A 15,454-nucleotide genomic window follows, 5' to 3' on the forward strand; every position below is an offset into this window, starting at 1 on the left:
CGAGTGCTCCGACTCATAAAAGGACGCTGGAGTTATGGGTAAATAATTTTTGCTTTCTGTTCGTTTGCAGTAGTGCTTTGTTATCATAAAACACATCCGGGCATGTTTCTCAAAAAATAAGTGATGCAATAAGTTTGAAAAGAGTCAGAGAATCGATGAGCATTGATCAGTGACATTTTTGCCGTCACGAACATATTCGGTAAGAGGGCCACCCGCCATGAATGTCACTCCTCGTGGGAGTTGCCACGTCGAGCCGTTAAATAAAAGGCATATCCTCCCCCCCGTCAGCACAGCTTGGGCACGAACGACTCGTAGAGCCTGCGAAAATTATTTCGACATTGCATCAGGCTAGATTTGCAGTAATCTAATCACGGATTTACGAATGCGAGTTCGAGCACTGCTTCACTTACGTATTTAAATTTGTCTGAGATTCCATCCGGTGCACAACTTTGTTTTCCGATTTCTAACATTTCATTGATTCAGTTTTCATGAATTACATTTTCCAAGCAGTTTATGCATAGATCGCTCTTGTTTCTTGTGCGACATTATTCTGGAAAACAACTGAAGCGAGCCAGAATGCCTGCAGTAGACGGCGTCCAGCAAGTTGCAGAAGGCCTAAACGGATGCGGCCTTGAGGATGGAAAACCTCAAGACGTTGCCCGTGGCTCTGGAGATGCAAAGGCGAAGAAAGCGAAAGAACCGAAACAGCCTTCAAGCAAAGTAGAACTGGATCCGTGGCCTACTTATATTAATGAACGGATTAAATTGTGGGACAAGCTGAAGGCCGACTATGATGTCGAGTTGGCGAAAAAGGTTCCCCAGCACATCCAAATCACATTGCCTGATGGAAAAGTCGTAGAAGGGCAGTCATGGCGCACTACTCCTTATGAAATCGCACAGGGAATCAGTCAGGGACTCGCTGATAATGCAGTTATCAGTAAAGTTGATGGCGAATTATGGGATCTCGATCGGCCTCTGGAGGGGAGCTGCAAAGTGGAGCTCTTGAAGTTTGATAGTGAAGATGGGCAGCAAGTCTTTTGGCACAGCAGTGCCCACATCTTGGGTGAGTAGCATTTTCAGTTTTATGAGCCTTTCCTTTTTTTAAACTTACGATTTCCGGATTTTGGCTCCTTATCGGTTTTAATATGGCTGAGAATAACTTGTCTAAGTATGAAGAATGTGAACCGTATGTAGCAAACAGGGATATGATGCATTCAGTGCCGGTTTAATCTTGTTCATTAAACAATTGTCACATACAGAAACGTGGTGCCACATTGGCAATTTGGCACCGTGTGGCAGCCGTGGAGGCCTATTGTCTATTCGATTACTCAGCGGATAAATGAACTTGTCAGGCAAACTTTGCCATAAGATTTTTGTAATAATTAAATAAATTAATTATTTATGATAAAAAGTCCTTAGTTCGGTGTGAACGAATTTTTACGTTGAAGAATTACATAAATCATTTGGCGGCGTTATTGATTTTGAATATCTGTTCCTGTACGTACCATTCCTGATATCCTGGAAATTATGCAGTCGCTAAGAAGAGTAGAGAATTCTTTTCTTTGTGGCTTCCATACCATAGTCGCTTGATTAAGATGTAAGCAGTCCGACCTATGATGAACATCTCCGAATGATTAAATGATTTACGAATTAACCAGATCTGAGGTCGCAAACCATGGGATTGTTGTTTTTTTGTTGCTGAATGCAGTAAGCCGTTGAGTAATGCTTGGGTTTTCTTTCCTGCAGGAGAAGCTATGGAGCGTCATTACGGAGGATGTCTTTGTTACGGTCCACCCATCGAAAATGGATTTTATTATGATATGTTCCTTGAAGATCGGGCAGTGTCTAGTGTTGACTTTCCAAATTTGGATACTATCGTTAAGCAGATTGTTAAAGAAAAGCAGCCTTTCGAGCGACTGGAAATGAAAAAAGAGGATTTACTGGAGATGTTCAAATATAATCCCTTCAAGGTGCGAATTCTCAACGAGAAGATCGACACCCCGACCACTACTGCATATCGCTGTGGTCCACTAATTGATTTATGCCGCGGTCCGCATGTTCGTCACACCGGGAAAGTGAAAGCCATGCAAATCACCAAGAATTCAGCGACCTACTGGGAAGGGAAAGCCGATGCTGAGAGTCTGAATCGCATATACGGCATATCATTTCCGGATAGTAAACAACTGAAAGAATGGCAACATTTCCAGGAAGAAGCTGCCAAGAGAGATCACCGGAAATTAGGTAGGTAGAAGTGTTGACGCTGCTTTAAAGAAACGGAAATACTATTTAGGATGAAAAACCTTACTGCTGTTCACATGCTGATTCTGTGTGGAGATAACTATTCTATTCTGATTGTTTGTTTTCGGTATTAATTTGTTGTCTTGAAAATTGTCAGTAGATTTGACAGTCTGTTGTTATAGGGAAGGAACAGGAACTGTTCTTCTTCCATGAACTGAGTCCAGGAAGCTGTTTTTTTCATCCACGTGGAGCGCACATTTACAACGCTTTGGTCGAATGGATTCGATCAGAGTATAAGAAGCGGGGTTTCCAGGAAGTGATATCTCCCAATGTTTATAATAGTAAACTATGGGAAACATCTGGTCATTGGCAGCACTATGCAGAAAATATGTTCCAGTTCGAAGTGGAGAAAGAGAAATTCGCTCTGAAGCCGATGAACTGTCCTGGTCATTGCCTTATCTTTTCGCATCGACCGCGGTCCTGGAGAGAACTGCCGCTGCGTATGGCAGACTTCGGTGTTCTGCACCGTAATGAATTATCGGGTACGCATTTTATAGATTCATGAATTTCGCATCACAGCGGAATGGTAAACAGTTGTTCATGATGTTTAAATGTTGTAGCTGAGTAACGCTCCATTCTTTCATAGGCACTTTGACCGGTTTGACTCGAGTCCGACGTTTCCAGCAAGATGATGCTCATATCTTCTGTGCAATGGAGCAAGTTGAACAGGAGATTGGGGGCGCTTTGGACTTCTTAAAGCACGTCTACACCATCTTTGGCTTTACTTTTAGTCTCAAGTTGTCAACTCGGCCAGAGAAATTCCTCGGCGAGCGAGCGGTGTGGGATGAAGCCGAGAAGCAATTGGAAAAATGTCTAAATGCATTCGGTCAACCCTGGCAGCTGAATCCCGGTGATGGTGCATTCTACGGTCCGAAGATCGACATTACCATTATGGATGCTTTACGCCGGCATCATCAGTGCGCTACCATTCAGCTTGACTTTCAGTTACCTATCCGGTTTGATCTAAACTATAATTCGCACGATGGAGGAATGAAACGGCCAGTGATTATTCATCGCGCGGTGTTGGGATCATTAGAGCGCATGATTGCCATCCTGACTGAGAGTTTCGGAGGAAAATGGCCATTCTGGATTTCACCTATGCAGTCAACCGTCATACCTGTTGCTCCGCCGTTTGAAGAGTACGCACTGAAAGTCAAGCAAAGTATCCACGACGCAGGATTTGTGTGTGACTATGATTACGATACTGGTACCACTATGAACAAGAAAATCAGAAATGCTCAGCTAGAGCAGTACAATTTTATCCTCGTCGTCGGAGAAAAAGAACAGGAAAATGGGACAGTAAATGTGCGCACCCGGGACAATGTGGTACACGGCGAATTCAAAATAGAAGATGTTGTTGAGCGCTTCAAGAAACTGAAGGAGAGTAAAACTAGCAAAGCTGATGAGTTTTGAGCTAATGCTAATGAATTTTTGTAATCATTTACGGTGGTAACAACAGCGTTTTTGTCGTTTGCCGGTTCTGCTATTGGATCTTTTGGATCATGTTTCTGTTAACGTAAATTAAGTACTGTTTTTGGCCATATTAAATCATTTAGCTCGTGGCAAAAAGAATTGTTATTTGCGAATATGAGGTACGGTCTTTTGGAATGTCTAATAAAGCAAGGGAAATTCCGTGAAATTTATTACGATTCACGAATCCATTTACAAAAATGTCATGAAATCGGAATTATGTTCACCGGTTTGAAGACACGTTGGAAACTAAGCAAGGAAAGGAGCATTATGAAATTGTTTGAAAGTGCTGTAGTATAACCACAAGCCAAATAACATATCATTTTCCCATGGCGAATAACAAAATGCAAGACACCATTTAAACTGTAAAGGACATCGAGTGTTGATACCAGCGAACCTTGTGACCAAATCTTGACTTTGCCCATCCCGTTAGTAGCCGTTACAACCAAGCAGAAAAAAGTGCTGTGGGTTGCCCTTCATGACATTGTAGACGCAGAATATTACATTGGTTTATATAAGTCTTGTCTGTTAGCTTTGTCTGTTCTTTACAGCCTTGCAGTTTCTTAATTTTCTCTCCCGAGCAGCCAGAACGTTTCGGCACTCTTGCCATTCTGCAAAAGAGATAATCTTTATCACTGTCTGCTGTCCAATTGTGGTTGTGGTCAGACTTAAGTGCTACCTAGACTGTGTAAATTACCTTAAACTTTACAGCACCGCGTTTTTGCAACGAAAATCCTCCAGATTTAGTTATAATTTCTGCAGTTGTTGGACTAACGTGAATCTTGCTCGCTGAAAAAAAGAACGAATATAGTCGAACCTTCTCTTGGAATAAGAGCCACCATGCAGAGTACCACTGGTAAATTAATACCAAATTTTAAACTTACGCTCGCTTGTTGCTTCTAGCTTTGCGGCAGTGCTGACGGCCTCTCCAAATCTGAAAATTAAAATTTTTAATTGCTGTTGTGGGTTTTCATTGTTCTGGACCAATCATCCCGTATTTATATTTCGATAGCTTTCTCGTACAAACAGTATTTTGGAATTCGGCTTCCGACAATTCCCGCCATACATTTTCCGCTGTGTAATCCGATGCGAATTTGGGCAGTCTCACTCGGACGATGAGGCAGCCGAAAATCGGTATAAGCATTGATCATGTCCAAAGAAAAGCCGGCTAGTTCAGTAGCATGCTTGCTGCCATTAGGAGTAGGAATGCCGCTGGCTATCTACAGATACATACATTAATATTTAGTAATATATAGTGCAATCTCAGAATGATAATTTTTGCGTTGTGCTAATTACATATGTCCCGAGATACAGAATATATGCATGTAGTTTTAATGATTTACGGAATTGTACGTGGTATAATTGGAAAAGCGACTAAGTGGGCATCTGTACTGTACTCTACTATCTGTACTGGAAAGGTAAGTACATGTTACTAAAAAGTAACAAATTCAAAGTTTTAGAAACCAGATTTCTTAGCAAATGATTGATAATTCACCGCACCAAATCCGCATCTCCAATAGTTTCCATTTTATATGCGTCATATCGCTCGACAATGCGGTCCGTTATCCTGTAGATGGTATTTAGAAATTCCACCATTTCGAGAGCCGTACTTTGGTCCGTTATTGTTGTATAACCAACGATATCGGAAAAGTAAACCGTAACGCACTCGAAAGTGGCCGGCTGCACTCTTTGTCCGTTTGAGAAACTGAGGGCTATAGTTCTACAAACATTCTGATTGTGAGCCTTGGATTAAATAAATTCAAAAGATTTTAAACCAAGTTAATTAAAACCATCCTCAGGTCGTATCGTACTTTAGATCATTAAAGTATGCAAAACCAGTTTTACGTAGTTAACGATATCCTACGCTAAATTAATTAAGTAATGCAACTAGTATATTGTAGTAGTTAATGTGCCTCTGTAATTAAGCGAATAGTCAACGTTTTGCCTTACGGTGGGAGTAGCTGTCCCAGGAGCAAGTCCAGTTCGTGTTTATTTTTCGATAATTCAGTTGTTTTCTGCTGAAGAATTTGTTCGAGATGGTCGGTATATTTGTCAATGCGATCGACAAAACTTTGAATTTCGGTAGAGAGTCGAAGCATCGGCTTGATGTTAACTGTGAATTGCACAAAATAAGAATAGTACGCCGGCAATCATTACAATACAAGTAATAATTATTACGTATTTAATTGTATAAGTGCGGGACGTGCGGCAACAGCCATATGCACTATGTGCTTATTGTGTTTAAAGTACGAGTATATATGTACGTAGCAGGCTACTAACAGTTACGTATACTCGTATTTCAAGACCTTTTTGCATTAAAAATTAAATACGTAAGTATTTTTTAGCTACCAAGTACACTCTGTAGTTGGTAGTAATTATGAAATGGCCTGCGCTACAACATGCCTTCAAGCGATCGTAGAGGTACGTACGAAACAACGGGGTAGGATGCAGAGTTATATTAAATGAATTTTGACGCAGATAATATAATCTGAAGCCGCATATTTTTTGAGTTACTAGAAAACATTTGGGTATAATTACACATTATAATTACACATTTTTACCTGAAGCTGGTCGGGTGGCAGTATAGTACACATCTGGATATTTCACTTCAGATGCTTTCCGGGTATTTCCGTTTCTGGCCCGGTACGACACTGTCGAACTGCACATCATACCAAAATTTAATATTAAATTTAAAGCAAGATGAACCTTAATCGTTTTTACGAAATAGTACTCAGTATTCTACCTTTTTGCGGCAGAAGCAGGGGAATATTCCTCCTGCATATCCAAGTTAATGTACTTGGCCCAAATGCGACGACGGAGAAGGAAAAGCACACCGATAACGGCCGAAAAAACGCCGGTTGCATACAGATACATATGGCTCCATCCAGGATGATTGGTGGTCCAGTAATCTTGTAAGGACAATACCGGCTGGAGTCCGATTAAGAAGACCATGGTCACCGAGATCAGAACTAATGATGCTGTGATATCGTTCATTGTTGTTCAGTGCGAGGCCAAATCTCCGTAAGTTATCTTTTACCCAAACCAAGCTGATTGGATTGTGTGTTACTTGTCCCGGCAGTTAATCAGCATCATGCGCAGGTGCAGCTTTTTTTAACTCCTTGGATGGACAAGCGAAGATTTGAGACTGAACGAGGAACAATCTTTGCTGATTGCTTGCCAAAAGTGAAGCTGTCAAAATTGCGTGCGTTTGCTAATCAAACCATCTACTCCAATTGTTACTATCTATAAGCTGTAAATGTAGTATATAAAGCACCTTTTATATCGGCTACCTTATCACTTGCAGACAGTGTTGTATTAGCGGTTTATGAAATCTGCAGATAAAAAAATTTACCGGTAATGGTATTGTGCTTGCCTAGCATGCCAGCGCAAAGTTCATTGTAATAAATGCATGCTGTCGAGAATTGATTAGCGTGTTTTCTGAATAGTGCAAGCTCCGTGTCATTTGTATTGGGAGTTATAATTAATACCTGACAATATATGCAGAAAGTTCCCGGCAAAGGTCAAAATCTGCTCCATGAGTTTATCTTGTTGTTGCTGACTTCTTGTTCATTACAAGAATTGATTTGCAGCACAATTTGCATTTCGCGTATTTTTAAGTAAAACTTGCGCTCCAGAAAACGCTTACTTTACAATACAATTTCTGGATGCGTGTTTTCTTATAATCTAAGCAACTTTTAGTACAGTCGATTCACTACAACAATAATGGGTGACAAATACCACACACCCACTAATAAGATTTCCCCCTGTAGAGGATATTATTTTATCGGAGAATAGTTGATACAGCCATATATAGGTACTCGTAGTGTTTTTGTTGCGGTATATTTGTTAAGCGTACATAAACAATTCTTTTATTATACGCCACTGCCACAGACAGGTTTTTAATAACATGTTTAATTATCCAACACATTTCGTCAGATCTATTCAAATGCAGCCGGCACTATTAAAGTCATATGTAATAGTTTTCATTTTTCATCTCTTTCTTCACAGATTCGCAAACAGAATTTTTGTTGACCATGCTCTGCAACTGTCAGAAAAAAAACTAACGCAGACAGATAAATATAGTAAATACATATATTATACAGATAGACTATATAGTACTGTACATAGATAAGTAATAGACTGCCCTGTACTCGGAGGACGCCTGTTGCATTGGTAACAGTGAACGGAAGGATAGTTTAAATTGCCTAATCGTACATGATCCCTTCTGGCTTTTAGCAAATGTAGTCAGATTCAAAAGTCGCATTCGAAACCGTTTTTTAAAAAAAAACTATCTAGCACGAGTTCCTCTTCTCAGCACAAAGACGTCAAGCAACAAATTTAAAACCAAAGTAAACAATAGCCATGATTGATATGGAGCCATTAATGGCCCTTAATCCCCATATGCCAACATGTTATATTTGTGGACGGCAATATGGACACTCTTCGCTAAAGATACATGAACCGCAGTGTTTAGAGGTACGTGCAACGTCAGCCGGTTCATAGAATTTTTAAATTAGCAAGAATTGCTTAAAACAATCGCTTCTGGAGCTGTACCTTATACTTGTATAATTTATATTTCTGCATTCACAGATTACGCACATATATATACAGGCGAGCGTCGATTAAAGTACGAGTACTGTAGAATATTACCACATCAAGGAGTTTTCCCAGTTAACATGAGATGGGACTGCAGATTTATTATTTCACTTTCGCATTATTTGCGGCAAGAATTAACTGTAGTTCCAAGTTTGTCCTTTGTCGTACCAGAGGTGGCATCGTGAGAACTCAGAGCTTCCACGGCATCTGCAGCGTTCGGCTCCTGTACCACCGCAGGATTTTCAAGCTGTGGTACCACCTAGGAGAAGTCGGGAAAATTTTTATCAACCGCATGACTGTGCGCCACTTGGCCAATCCCCCTTCCGGGAGGCATATTTTCCGCCTGGACAACGAGATTTTATTGATGCTCCCATCGCGCGCAGTCATCCTGGACCTAATCCTATTGGCAAAGTCAGGATTGGTTATATTAACGGCAGTGAATACGGCATGGACACGTATGAAGTGTACAGACCCAATGACTATGGCAGACACAGTGCTCCAACAGTACAACATACACGGGAAGATCGATATTATGGGCCACGACGCCATGAGCAATGGCACCATGACCCTGTACCGCAAACACACCATATGACCCCAAGTTACAATTACAGGGGTCCTGCAAATATGGAGGTTATGCACATGCGTCTTCCACAGGACAGATATGATTACCGCTCGGTGGAGCCACCACTGTCCTATACTGAAAGGCTACCTCCGCCAGGTAACGAATGGCCGCGCAGAGTGTAAAATAAAATTCTTATCAGGAGCTGTTGACCTTACAAAACCGTAGCCGCTGTGTTAGCATATGATCAGCCAGGTCAAGTAATACTGTAATACCGAAACCAGTTCGTTAGTTTCTGTTTAAAAATAGTATGGGCCCTTAGAATGCAAGTTTTTAGAAGTGTTTCAATTCTTTTTGAAAAATGCAAAGTAACACATACAAATTTTACTGGGCAGATCTATCGTTTTACAGGGCGATTTTCATATCATACGGAAGCGCAATTGGATCGTATGGCTTACGACCGCTTTCAAGCCAATTTAGTGCCGTGTCACAATTGTGGACGGAGATTTCGTCCCGACCTTATACCCTCTCACACCCAAAACTGTGTGGATCATCCGGAAATATTTCTGCGGCACTAAAATGTGTTTTATTCATTATTATATTAAACTTTTCATGGTTTGATGACTTAATATTTTTTTACCAATCCGAAATGCAAAACAACTAAAAGTGCAGACGACACAATCACGACACAGTACGTATCACTTGTTGTCTTACCCGCCGCTTACTATAGTGTCAAACTTCTGTCCAAATTTATTTTAAAACCGGTAATTTTAGTAGTTATTCTTTGTGCCATTTGGTTTAGGCCCATAAAAATACAGTTCTTTTACTATCAATTTTGTATTGTGTTCGTCCGCGCGCAGTTGATTGACTCCATGTTGTATTGTACATCTTTCTGTATTCAGAAAAATCATTATGAGCTGCGAATCTCTTGGCAACAAACGCACCAGTGAAGATTTCATGTATTATTTACAATGCAGTGCTTTCTTATGTCGAATTTCATCCGAGTGTGAATGAAGTCCCAAACTTTACTAACTGGATTTTGGAAGTTTTAGAACATTGGAAGCAGTTGTGTAGCTGTCTTTTGAAATTTTCTACCTAACATAAGCCAAAATGTCAGATACGATCAGTAAATACGACAAAACGGAAACATCCATCACTACTACAACAACTCCAAATGTTCCTACGGGTCACGTTGCTCCTATTCCAGCTGGGGACGAAGCAGCAAGGGTTGCTCATGCAGAAGCCAATAAGAACTTCTTGCGCCATGCCGATATGAAGGTTGGAAATATGCATACGAAGTACTTATACTTTCAGGCTGTGCAAGTTCAAAATTATACTGCATTAATAATATAGAACACATACTACAGTCTACAGAGTAAGTGCTACTGGAGACACATAGCGTACTAATGTTCATTAAAATAGCTCGTAGGTTTTCGTAGATATGCGGTAACCTTTTGTACGTGCATACCAGTTAAATGGTACTACCCCATAGGATGTTGCGGACGCCGAAGCCCATCGACGACCAGATGGCGTTTGGGAGAAGGTATGGATTCCTCTATTCATGTTTGTTCAGTTTTTTCGAGCTGGATTGGCTTTTGTTTGCCGATATTTGTGTTAGATAAGTATGTCACTACAGCCTTCTATTGCAGAATGCTCATCTTGAAAGGGAAATTCCAGGACCGGGTGGAAGCGTTGTTACGGAAACATATGATTCCACTGTACTGACCTATCCTAATCCACCTGCTGAATGTGGAAATTGCACCCATTCCACTCACCATTCCCATCACTAACCGAACACTACTGTACTCTAGCTGTCACATCTGTTTATCTTTTCCGTAATAGAGAAAATGTACAGTAATGTGTTTTGTAAAAGCATACTGAATTAGCGCTATAACTGTAGGATCATCATAATATAAGTCGCTTTTGCGAGCGGTCCCTTTATTACCGGTCATAATTTAATAGACCGATCACAATGAAACAGATCTGATCCATGTCAAGTACAGTAAAATAAAAGCCAGTCCGCTGCATTTATATGTAGACTACGAATGTAATATTATTTGTGGTGGTTTCCACTGCTTTAAGCGTTCTCGATCATTAATACAAGTACAAGCAGCGCCGACATAAGACGTACGGTACGTTCTGTACGGTATAAGACATCAAAAAACAAAGCGCACTATATATCCCTATGATGAAAATCTGCGTAAAATGCGCGTTCAAGCGGTAAAACAACCGGCGTAAAAGCTGTTCTCCTGTCTTTGCCGATCGTATGTAAAAATAGGCGTTTATCCGCAAAGCGCGCGCGTGAGAGGATGAGAGGAGAGTACAGAATACAGATAAATCCGGTATGGCGCTTTAATTAATACGGGGTTTTTTTACCAAATTATTACTTACAAGTTAGGGGTTTATAGGCTTAGATTCCAATCTGATACTCAATCAGGGGTGTCATAGGAGGTTGTCAACCGGCACCTTTTCAGAGATTGGAACCTTTGTTCACCGTCTGCCTGTGCGCTACCCTGTTTTTCAAAAACGATTGCTCCCCGCCCAATTTTGCCCCCTATCCAAATTTGACACCCCCTTTTTGCCGAACCTGTGACGTTTCTGTACTTAAACAGTTAATTATTACAATCCGTCAGACGGTTTTGTTGGCCATTTTTCTGGTGGATTCACTGAATTTCCGGATATATTTAAAAGTTCACTAGACTCATGTTACCCTGGCAAGCCGCTAGGCGGTGTACCGTATACAGCTCCATACAGAATTCGAAAGTATAGATTCCGATCTAACGGAGTCGTACTTCGAATTCAAAATTACAAATGCAGTTACAGATATTTATCTTCGTATTAAATTCATAGAACATGTTAGTAATCGATGTAATCAAACCTTTAATCCTGTAGCATGTTTATAGTGGGTATTTAATGCTTAAAGTCGTGTTCTATAAGCTTTTTTTGTTGTCAGCGCCCAGATTATAGCAGTGCTGGCGCGTATTACTCAGGTGTATAACGTTTAACTATTAATGTTGCGGTGCTAAATCTTGGTTCTGGCCTAAGAATCTTGAAATGAAAAAATAACCGCACGTTTAACAGGTGTTTTGTCCCACCGCTAATTTCATTGTTTTCACGCTAATCTTACCTTTTATCAATATATTCACAGCATACGGCGACGGCATAATAATTTTGTGCTGCTGGATAGCGTTGATAATTTCTGTATATATGTCTCCAGATACCGACATTTGGCTGTGTTTGCGTCTTATTTTGATGGACTAATTAATTACCTGTAGTGTATCTGCGCCTGTTGGTATTGTTGCTTCCTGATTGATTTGACCTTTCGTCGATGTGGTTTCTGTTAACTGGAAATTCGAATGGATCTCAGGGGTGAAATTGTATCTTTCATAATTTTATCTTTTATAATATGCGTAGTCAACGGCAGACCTCGACAAGACCCGCATAAAAGGCATCAACATGTTCATATACCGCAAAGTAAGCGTGACCTGCTGAACAATTATTATTATTATGCTAAAATTTCCTTACTTAAGCCAATAATTGGTTTTCGGAATACGGAAGAAACACATTTACATTCCATTTAACTTACACATAGTAGATTTTATTTTGACTTGCACCCAATTTATACTTCAGGTACCAAATTGATATGCTACTCTTTATTTGCTTCAGTTTATGCTATATTTCTGGCTTTTTACATTTAGAAAGTTACAATAATTTATATGGTAGTTTTCATTCTGACATTGATCTAATTATAACACAAATATGAAAATATTTAATAAATTGTAATTTCATGTTTCAGCTATCAATTTCAACTTTCGATTACGTAGTTTCGGCGATTCAACGTTCACGGACTGTTGCAAGTATAATATGCGTTCATAAAAAAATTTGTACATGTTTCAAAAATTTGTACATGTGGTAAAAAATAAAGCGATGCAGATAATTTCCTTCTCAGTAAAGTATCTGCGCACTTTGGAAAATTAAGTGCGTAGCTCAGAATTAGTTAAAATTAAAATTTCGGGGTAACTAATGTACCCCACTGGACCCACGCAATGCTACTGGATAAGTTGTAGACACTATAATATACGAGTATTATGACTTACGAAATTTATGTAATATTTATAATATTGTACATGTATGTTTTTGTAGACTGGAAGGATTTGTTAACACGTGAAGTCTATGAGCAGCATGCTCATCAACCAAGAGGCCATAATAATTTGTTCGAAAGCGACATCAAAAAGGAGGATTTTCGGCAACCTACTCCAACTGTAAGGGTCCATTTTCATACAGTAGTTTGGTGTGATAATTGAAAATATTATTGACGCGTTCAGTTTTTCCAAATACAGATTTATTGCCTGTTTGGCAACAAACCAATTACAACAACGCATTAAAAACCCACATTGATCATGTTATAATAATTTACTAAACTTGTTAAACCTATACGTACATACTGTAGAACATACGGTTATATAGGGAGCCTTTCGAAATGCGATCGTGGATCGGAATTTAAGATGGGAACGAGGTGTAGTCCCTTATACGTTAAGCGACAATTACGGTAAGCACTTTCAAATGGACTGTGAACCAATTTTGGCATTCAGCAGTCGGAACTTTCTCGCTTATTGTATCACTTTAGCGGAAGCGGAGAAGCAGGTTATCGAGGAAGCGCTGCGCGATATGATGTACAAAACGTGCATCCGGTTTGTTCGTAGAACTACAGAAAAAGATTACATCGCCTTTCTCAAAAGGAATATGGGGTACGGAAATGTTTTGCAGCACTTATATTTTTGCCGCTTATAACTGCAAATCTGCGAATGATGCAGTTCAACACATTATTCACCGTTGCAGGTGCAGCTCCTACATCGGACGGTAGGGTCAACGTTTTGCGCAGTGAAATCCTACATCGAATAACCCAGATATATCTCCGTTCTAGAATTGGGGGAGAACAACCGATCGATTTGATGACCGGTTGCATTTATCAGATTGGCGAGGTTCAACATGAGGTGCTTACGCATTTTCTGTGTAGCTTTTCAGTGATGTCATGTAGAAATTACAACTCTCAGTTAGACCTGTTGTTTGAATAATGTTTTCGAATTAATTCCGAAAGATAATTTCTCTGTGGAGGATGTTTGTTACAGAAAAAACGAGTTTGAAAGATAACATTAATTTTGTACACAGATAACTTGCAATGATCTTTAATTCTGTTCCGATTTGCTTGCAGGTAATGCATGCCATAGGATTCTATCACGAACAGAGTCGAACAGATCGAGATCAGTACGTTACAATAGTTTGGAACAATGTTATGCAAGGTAAATACTTCGATGTTGTCCTGCGGAAGTAAAGTTCTATACTGAAGCAAAGTACTGGTTTTTGTTTTAAAGTTTTCAGAAAGTTAAAATTTTGAAAGTTTTATTATGGACGTACAAACGTAAAAAATTATTTTATCAGCGTATTCAACCGGTGTTTGGTTATTCCATTGTGTTGTTCGATGCTGCTTTATGTACTGTACTGTATACGCATGCATTAACTACACAGGTGCCGAAGACCAGTTTTCTACATACCGAACGGATAATCTGGATATGCCATATGACTTCGAATCTATCATGCATTACGGTTGGAATTATTTTGCAAAAGATTCATCCTTACCGACAATTATTCCCAAAACTACCAGCCAACAACCAAAGTCATTAGGGAATCGAAAGGTCATGACTGCATACGACGTGGAAAAAATTAACCGTTTGTACGAATGTTCACATGACTCGATCACGACAGCTGCAACCACAACTAAACGAAAATACCGAACTCGCCCAACTTTGCCACGCTACCAGCCCACCCCAGAACGACCTAAAACAAACAATCCATACCCCCCAAATACAAGTTTATGGAGTGATTTTAAAGACACCGTAAAACGCTGGATGGAACAATTTGCACATACATAAAGTATGCATGTGGGTGCGAAAATGCAAACATCTTCGATTGATTTCCACCTAACTGTTAATTTGTTACGGTGTATTCAACACTTCGTCAATGTGTCGAATGTGCAGTTAGTTTAATTATTTGAATCGAATGTTTTAGCGTTTCAAAATGTTTCGAAGCATTTTTGCTTTAACTGTTAAAATCTCATAGCTTGGACAGAACCTGCAGTGCCGCACTAACAAATCAAATAGATGTACTCAGCAGATGAGTTGCCGTAATGTGGTACCATTCACCGTATCACTCTTAAATTATGAATATTTATTTTTTTGGAAACCGCGGTAATCTTTTTACTATCAATATATATGTGCAGTTATTTTTAAATAGCTCTTCTGTAAGAGTTGGGCATGGTATATTATGCTGAACATCGTCAATGTAGCAAAAAATTCTCTGGACTCTGGAGTCTGGATAGCCTCCGATTTTGATGCATTCAGCATTTCGGCTCACTCAAAATTCAAGACAGATTTAACAGGAAAATAATTTCCAAATTATTTAACCCTGTGTCTCATAGTTAAATTCAAAGTTTACTGATAGTTTTGTAAATACCTAATTTGTATTACCTGTTTT

At 39.7% G+C, this 15,454-nt stretch overlaps 4 protein-coding genes across 5 annotated transcripts; 3 read left to right on the forward strand and 1 right to left on the reverse strand.

Moving 5' to 3' along the window:
* Positions 1-339: 339 nt before the first annotated feature.
* Positions 340-3,930, forward strand: LOC129583583 (threonine--tRNA ligase 1, cytoplasmic-like). Its single transcript, XM_055475434.1, has 4 exons — positions 340-1,063; positions 1,747-2,241; positions 2,421-2,780; positions 2,885-3,930. The coding sequence occupies exons 1-4, from the start codon at positions 514-516 to the stop codon at positions 3,709-3,711; spliced, it is 2,232 nt and encodes a 743-aa protein (XP_055331409.1). The 5' UTR covers positions 340-513; the 3' UTR covers positions 3,712-3,930.
* Positions 3,931-4,026: 96 nt separating this feature from the next.
* LOC129583584 (retinal guanylyl cyclase 1-like) lies at positions 4,027-6,988 on the reverse strand. The gene is made up of 8 exons (XM_055475437.1): positions 6,512-6,988; positions 6,330-6,427; positions 5,719-5,881; positions 5,269-5,488; positions 4,792-4,988; positions 4,653-4,702; positions 4,466-4,557; positions 4,027-4,379 (listed from the first exon to the last, which is right to left on the reverse strand). Exons 1-8 carry the CDS (start codon positions 6,760-6,762, stop codon positions 4,332-4,334), a joined length of 1,119 nt encoding a protein of 372 aa, XP_055331412.1. The 5' UTR covers positions 6,763-6,988; the 3' UTR covers positions 4,027-4,331.
* A 989-nt stretch (positions 6,989-7,977) lies between these two features.
* Positions 7,978-10,989, forward strand: LOC129583624 (zinc finger protein 474-like). 2 transcript variants are annotated; one of them, XM_055475504.1, is made up of 5 exons: positions 7,978-8,244; positions 8,536-9,082; positions 9,335-10,201; positions 10,416-10,466; positions 10,573-10,989. In XM_055475504.1, exons 1-3 carry the CDS (start codon positions 8,131-8,133, stop codon positions 9,499-9,501), a joined length of 828 nt encoding a protein of 275 aa, XP_055331479.1. In that variant the 5' UTR covers positions 7,978-8,130; the 3' UTR covers positions 9,502-10,201; positions 10,416-10,466; positions 10,573-10,989. The 2 variants fall into 2 exon arrangements, with proteins under 2 accessions (XP_055331479.1, XP_055331480.1); XM_055475505.1 differs by lacking the exons at positions 7,978-8,244; positions 8,536-9,082 and having other exon boundaries at positions 9,885-10,221.
* An 817-nt stretch (positions 10,990-11,806) lies between these two features.
* Positions 11,807-15,108, forward strand: LOC129583623 (astacin-like). The gene is made up of 8 exons (XM_055475503.1): positions 11,807-12,397; positions 13,067-13,185; positions 13,391-13,472; positions 13,551-13,671; positions 13,763-13,783; positions 13,848-13,917; positions 14,136-14,223; positions 14,450-15,108. The coding sequence occupies exons 1-8, from the start codon at positions 12,280-12,282 to the stop codon at positions 14,851-14,853; spliced, it is 1,023 nt and encodes a 340-aa protein (XP_055331478.1). The 5' UTR covers positions 11,807-12,279; the 3' UTR covers positions 14,854-15,108.
* The last annotated feature ends 346 nt before the right edge of the window (positions 15,109-15,454 follow it).

This window comes from Paramacrobiotus metropolitanus, unplaced genomic scaffold, assembly GCF_019649055.1.
Source record: "Paramacrobiotus metropolitanus isolate TYO unplaced genomic scaffold, Prichtersi_v1.0 Parri_scaffold0000011, whole genome shotgun sequence".
In the NCBI taxonomy this organism is placed as follows: domain Eukaryota; kingdom Metazoa; phylum Tardigrada; class Eutardigrada; order Parachela; family Macrobiotidae; genus Paramacrobiotus; species Paramacrobiotus metropolitanus.

Coding starts and splice junctions, on each gene's coding strand:
- LOC129583583 (XM_055475434.1), top strand. CDS start 514: ATGCATAGATCGCTCTTGTTTCTTGTGCGACATTATTCTGGAAAACAA. Junction 1,064..1,746: donor CAGCAGTGCCCACATCTTGG/GTGAGTAGCATT, acceptor TCTTTCCTGCAG/GAGAAGCTATGGAGCGTCAT. Junction 2,781..2,884: donor GCACCGTAATGAATTATCGG/GTACGCATTTTA, acceptor ATTCTTTCATAG/GCACTTTGACCGGTTTGACT.
- LOC129583584 (XM_055475437.1), bottom strand. CDS start 6,762: ATGAACGATATCACAGCATCATTAGTTCTGATCTCGGTGACCATGGTC. Junction 5,882..6,329: donor TGCCACCCGACCAGCTTCAG/GTAAAAATGTGT, acceptor TGCAATTCACAG/TTAACATCAAGCCGATGCTT. Junction 4,380..4,465: donor GCGGTGCTGTAAAGTTTAAG/GTAATTTACACA, acceptor TCTCTTTTGCAG/AATGGCAAGAGTGCCGAAAC.
- LOC129583623 (XM_055475503.1), top strand. CDS start 12,280: ATGGATCTCAGGGGTGAAATTGTATCTTTCATAATTTTATCTTTTATA. Junction 13,784..13,847: donor TGCAGCTCCTACATCGGACG/GTAGGGTCAACG, acceptor TCTCCGTTCTAG/AATTGGGGGAGAACAACCGA. Junction 14,224..14,449: donor TTGGAACAATGTTATGCAAG/GTAAATACTTCG, acceptor TTAACTACACAG/GTGCCGAAGACCAGTTTTCT.
- LOC129583624 (XM_055475504.1), top strand. CDS start 8,131: ATGATTGATATGGAGCCATTAATGGCCCTTAATCCCCATATGCCAACA. Junction 8,245..8,535: donor ATGAACCGCAGTGTTTAGAG/GTACGTGCAACG, acceptor TTGTCGTACCAG/AGGTGGCATCGTGAGAACTC. Junction 9,083..9,334: donor TGAAAGGCTACCTCCGCCAG/GTAACGAATGGC, acceptor ATCGTTTTACAG/GGCGATTTTCATATCATACG.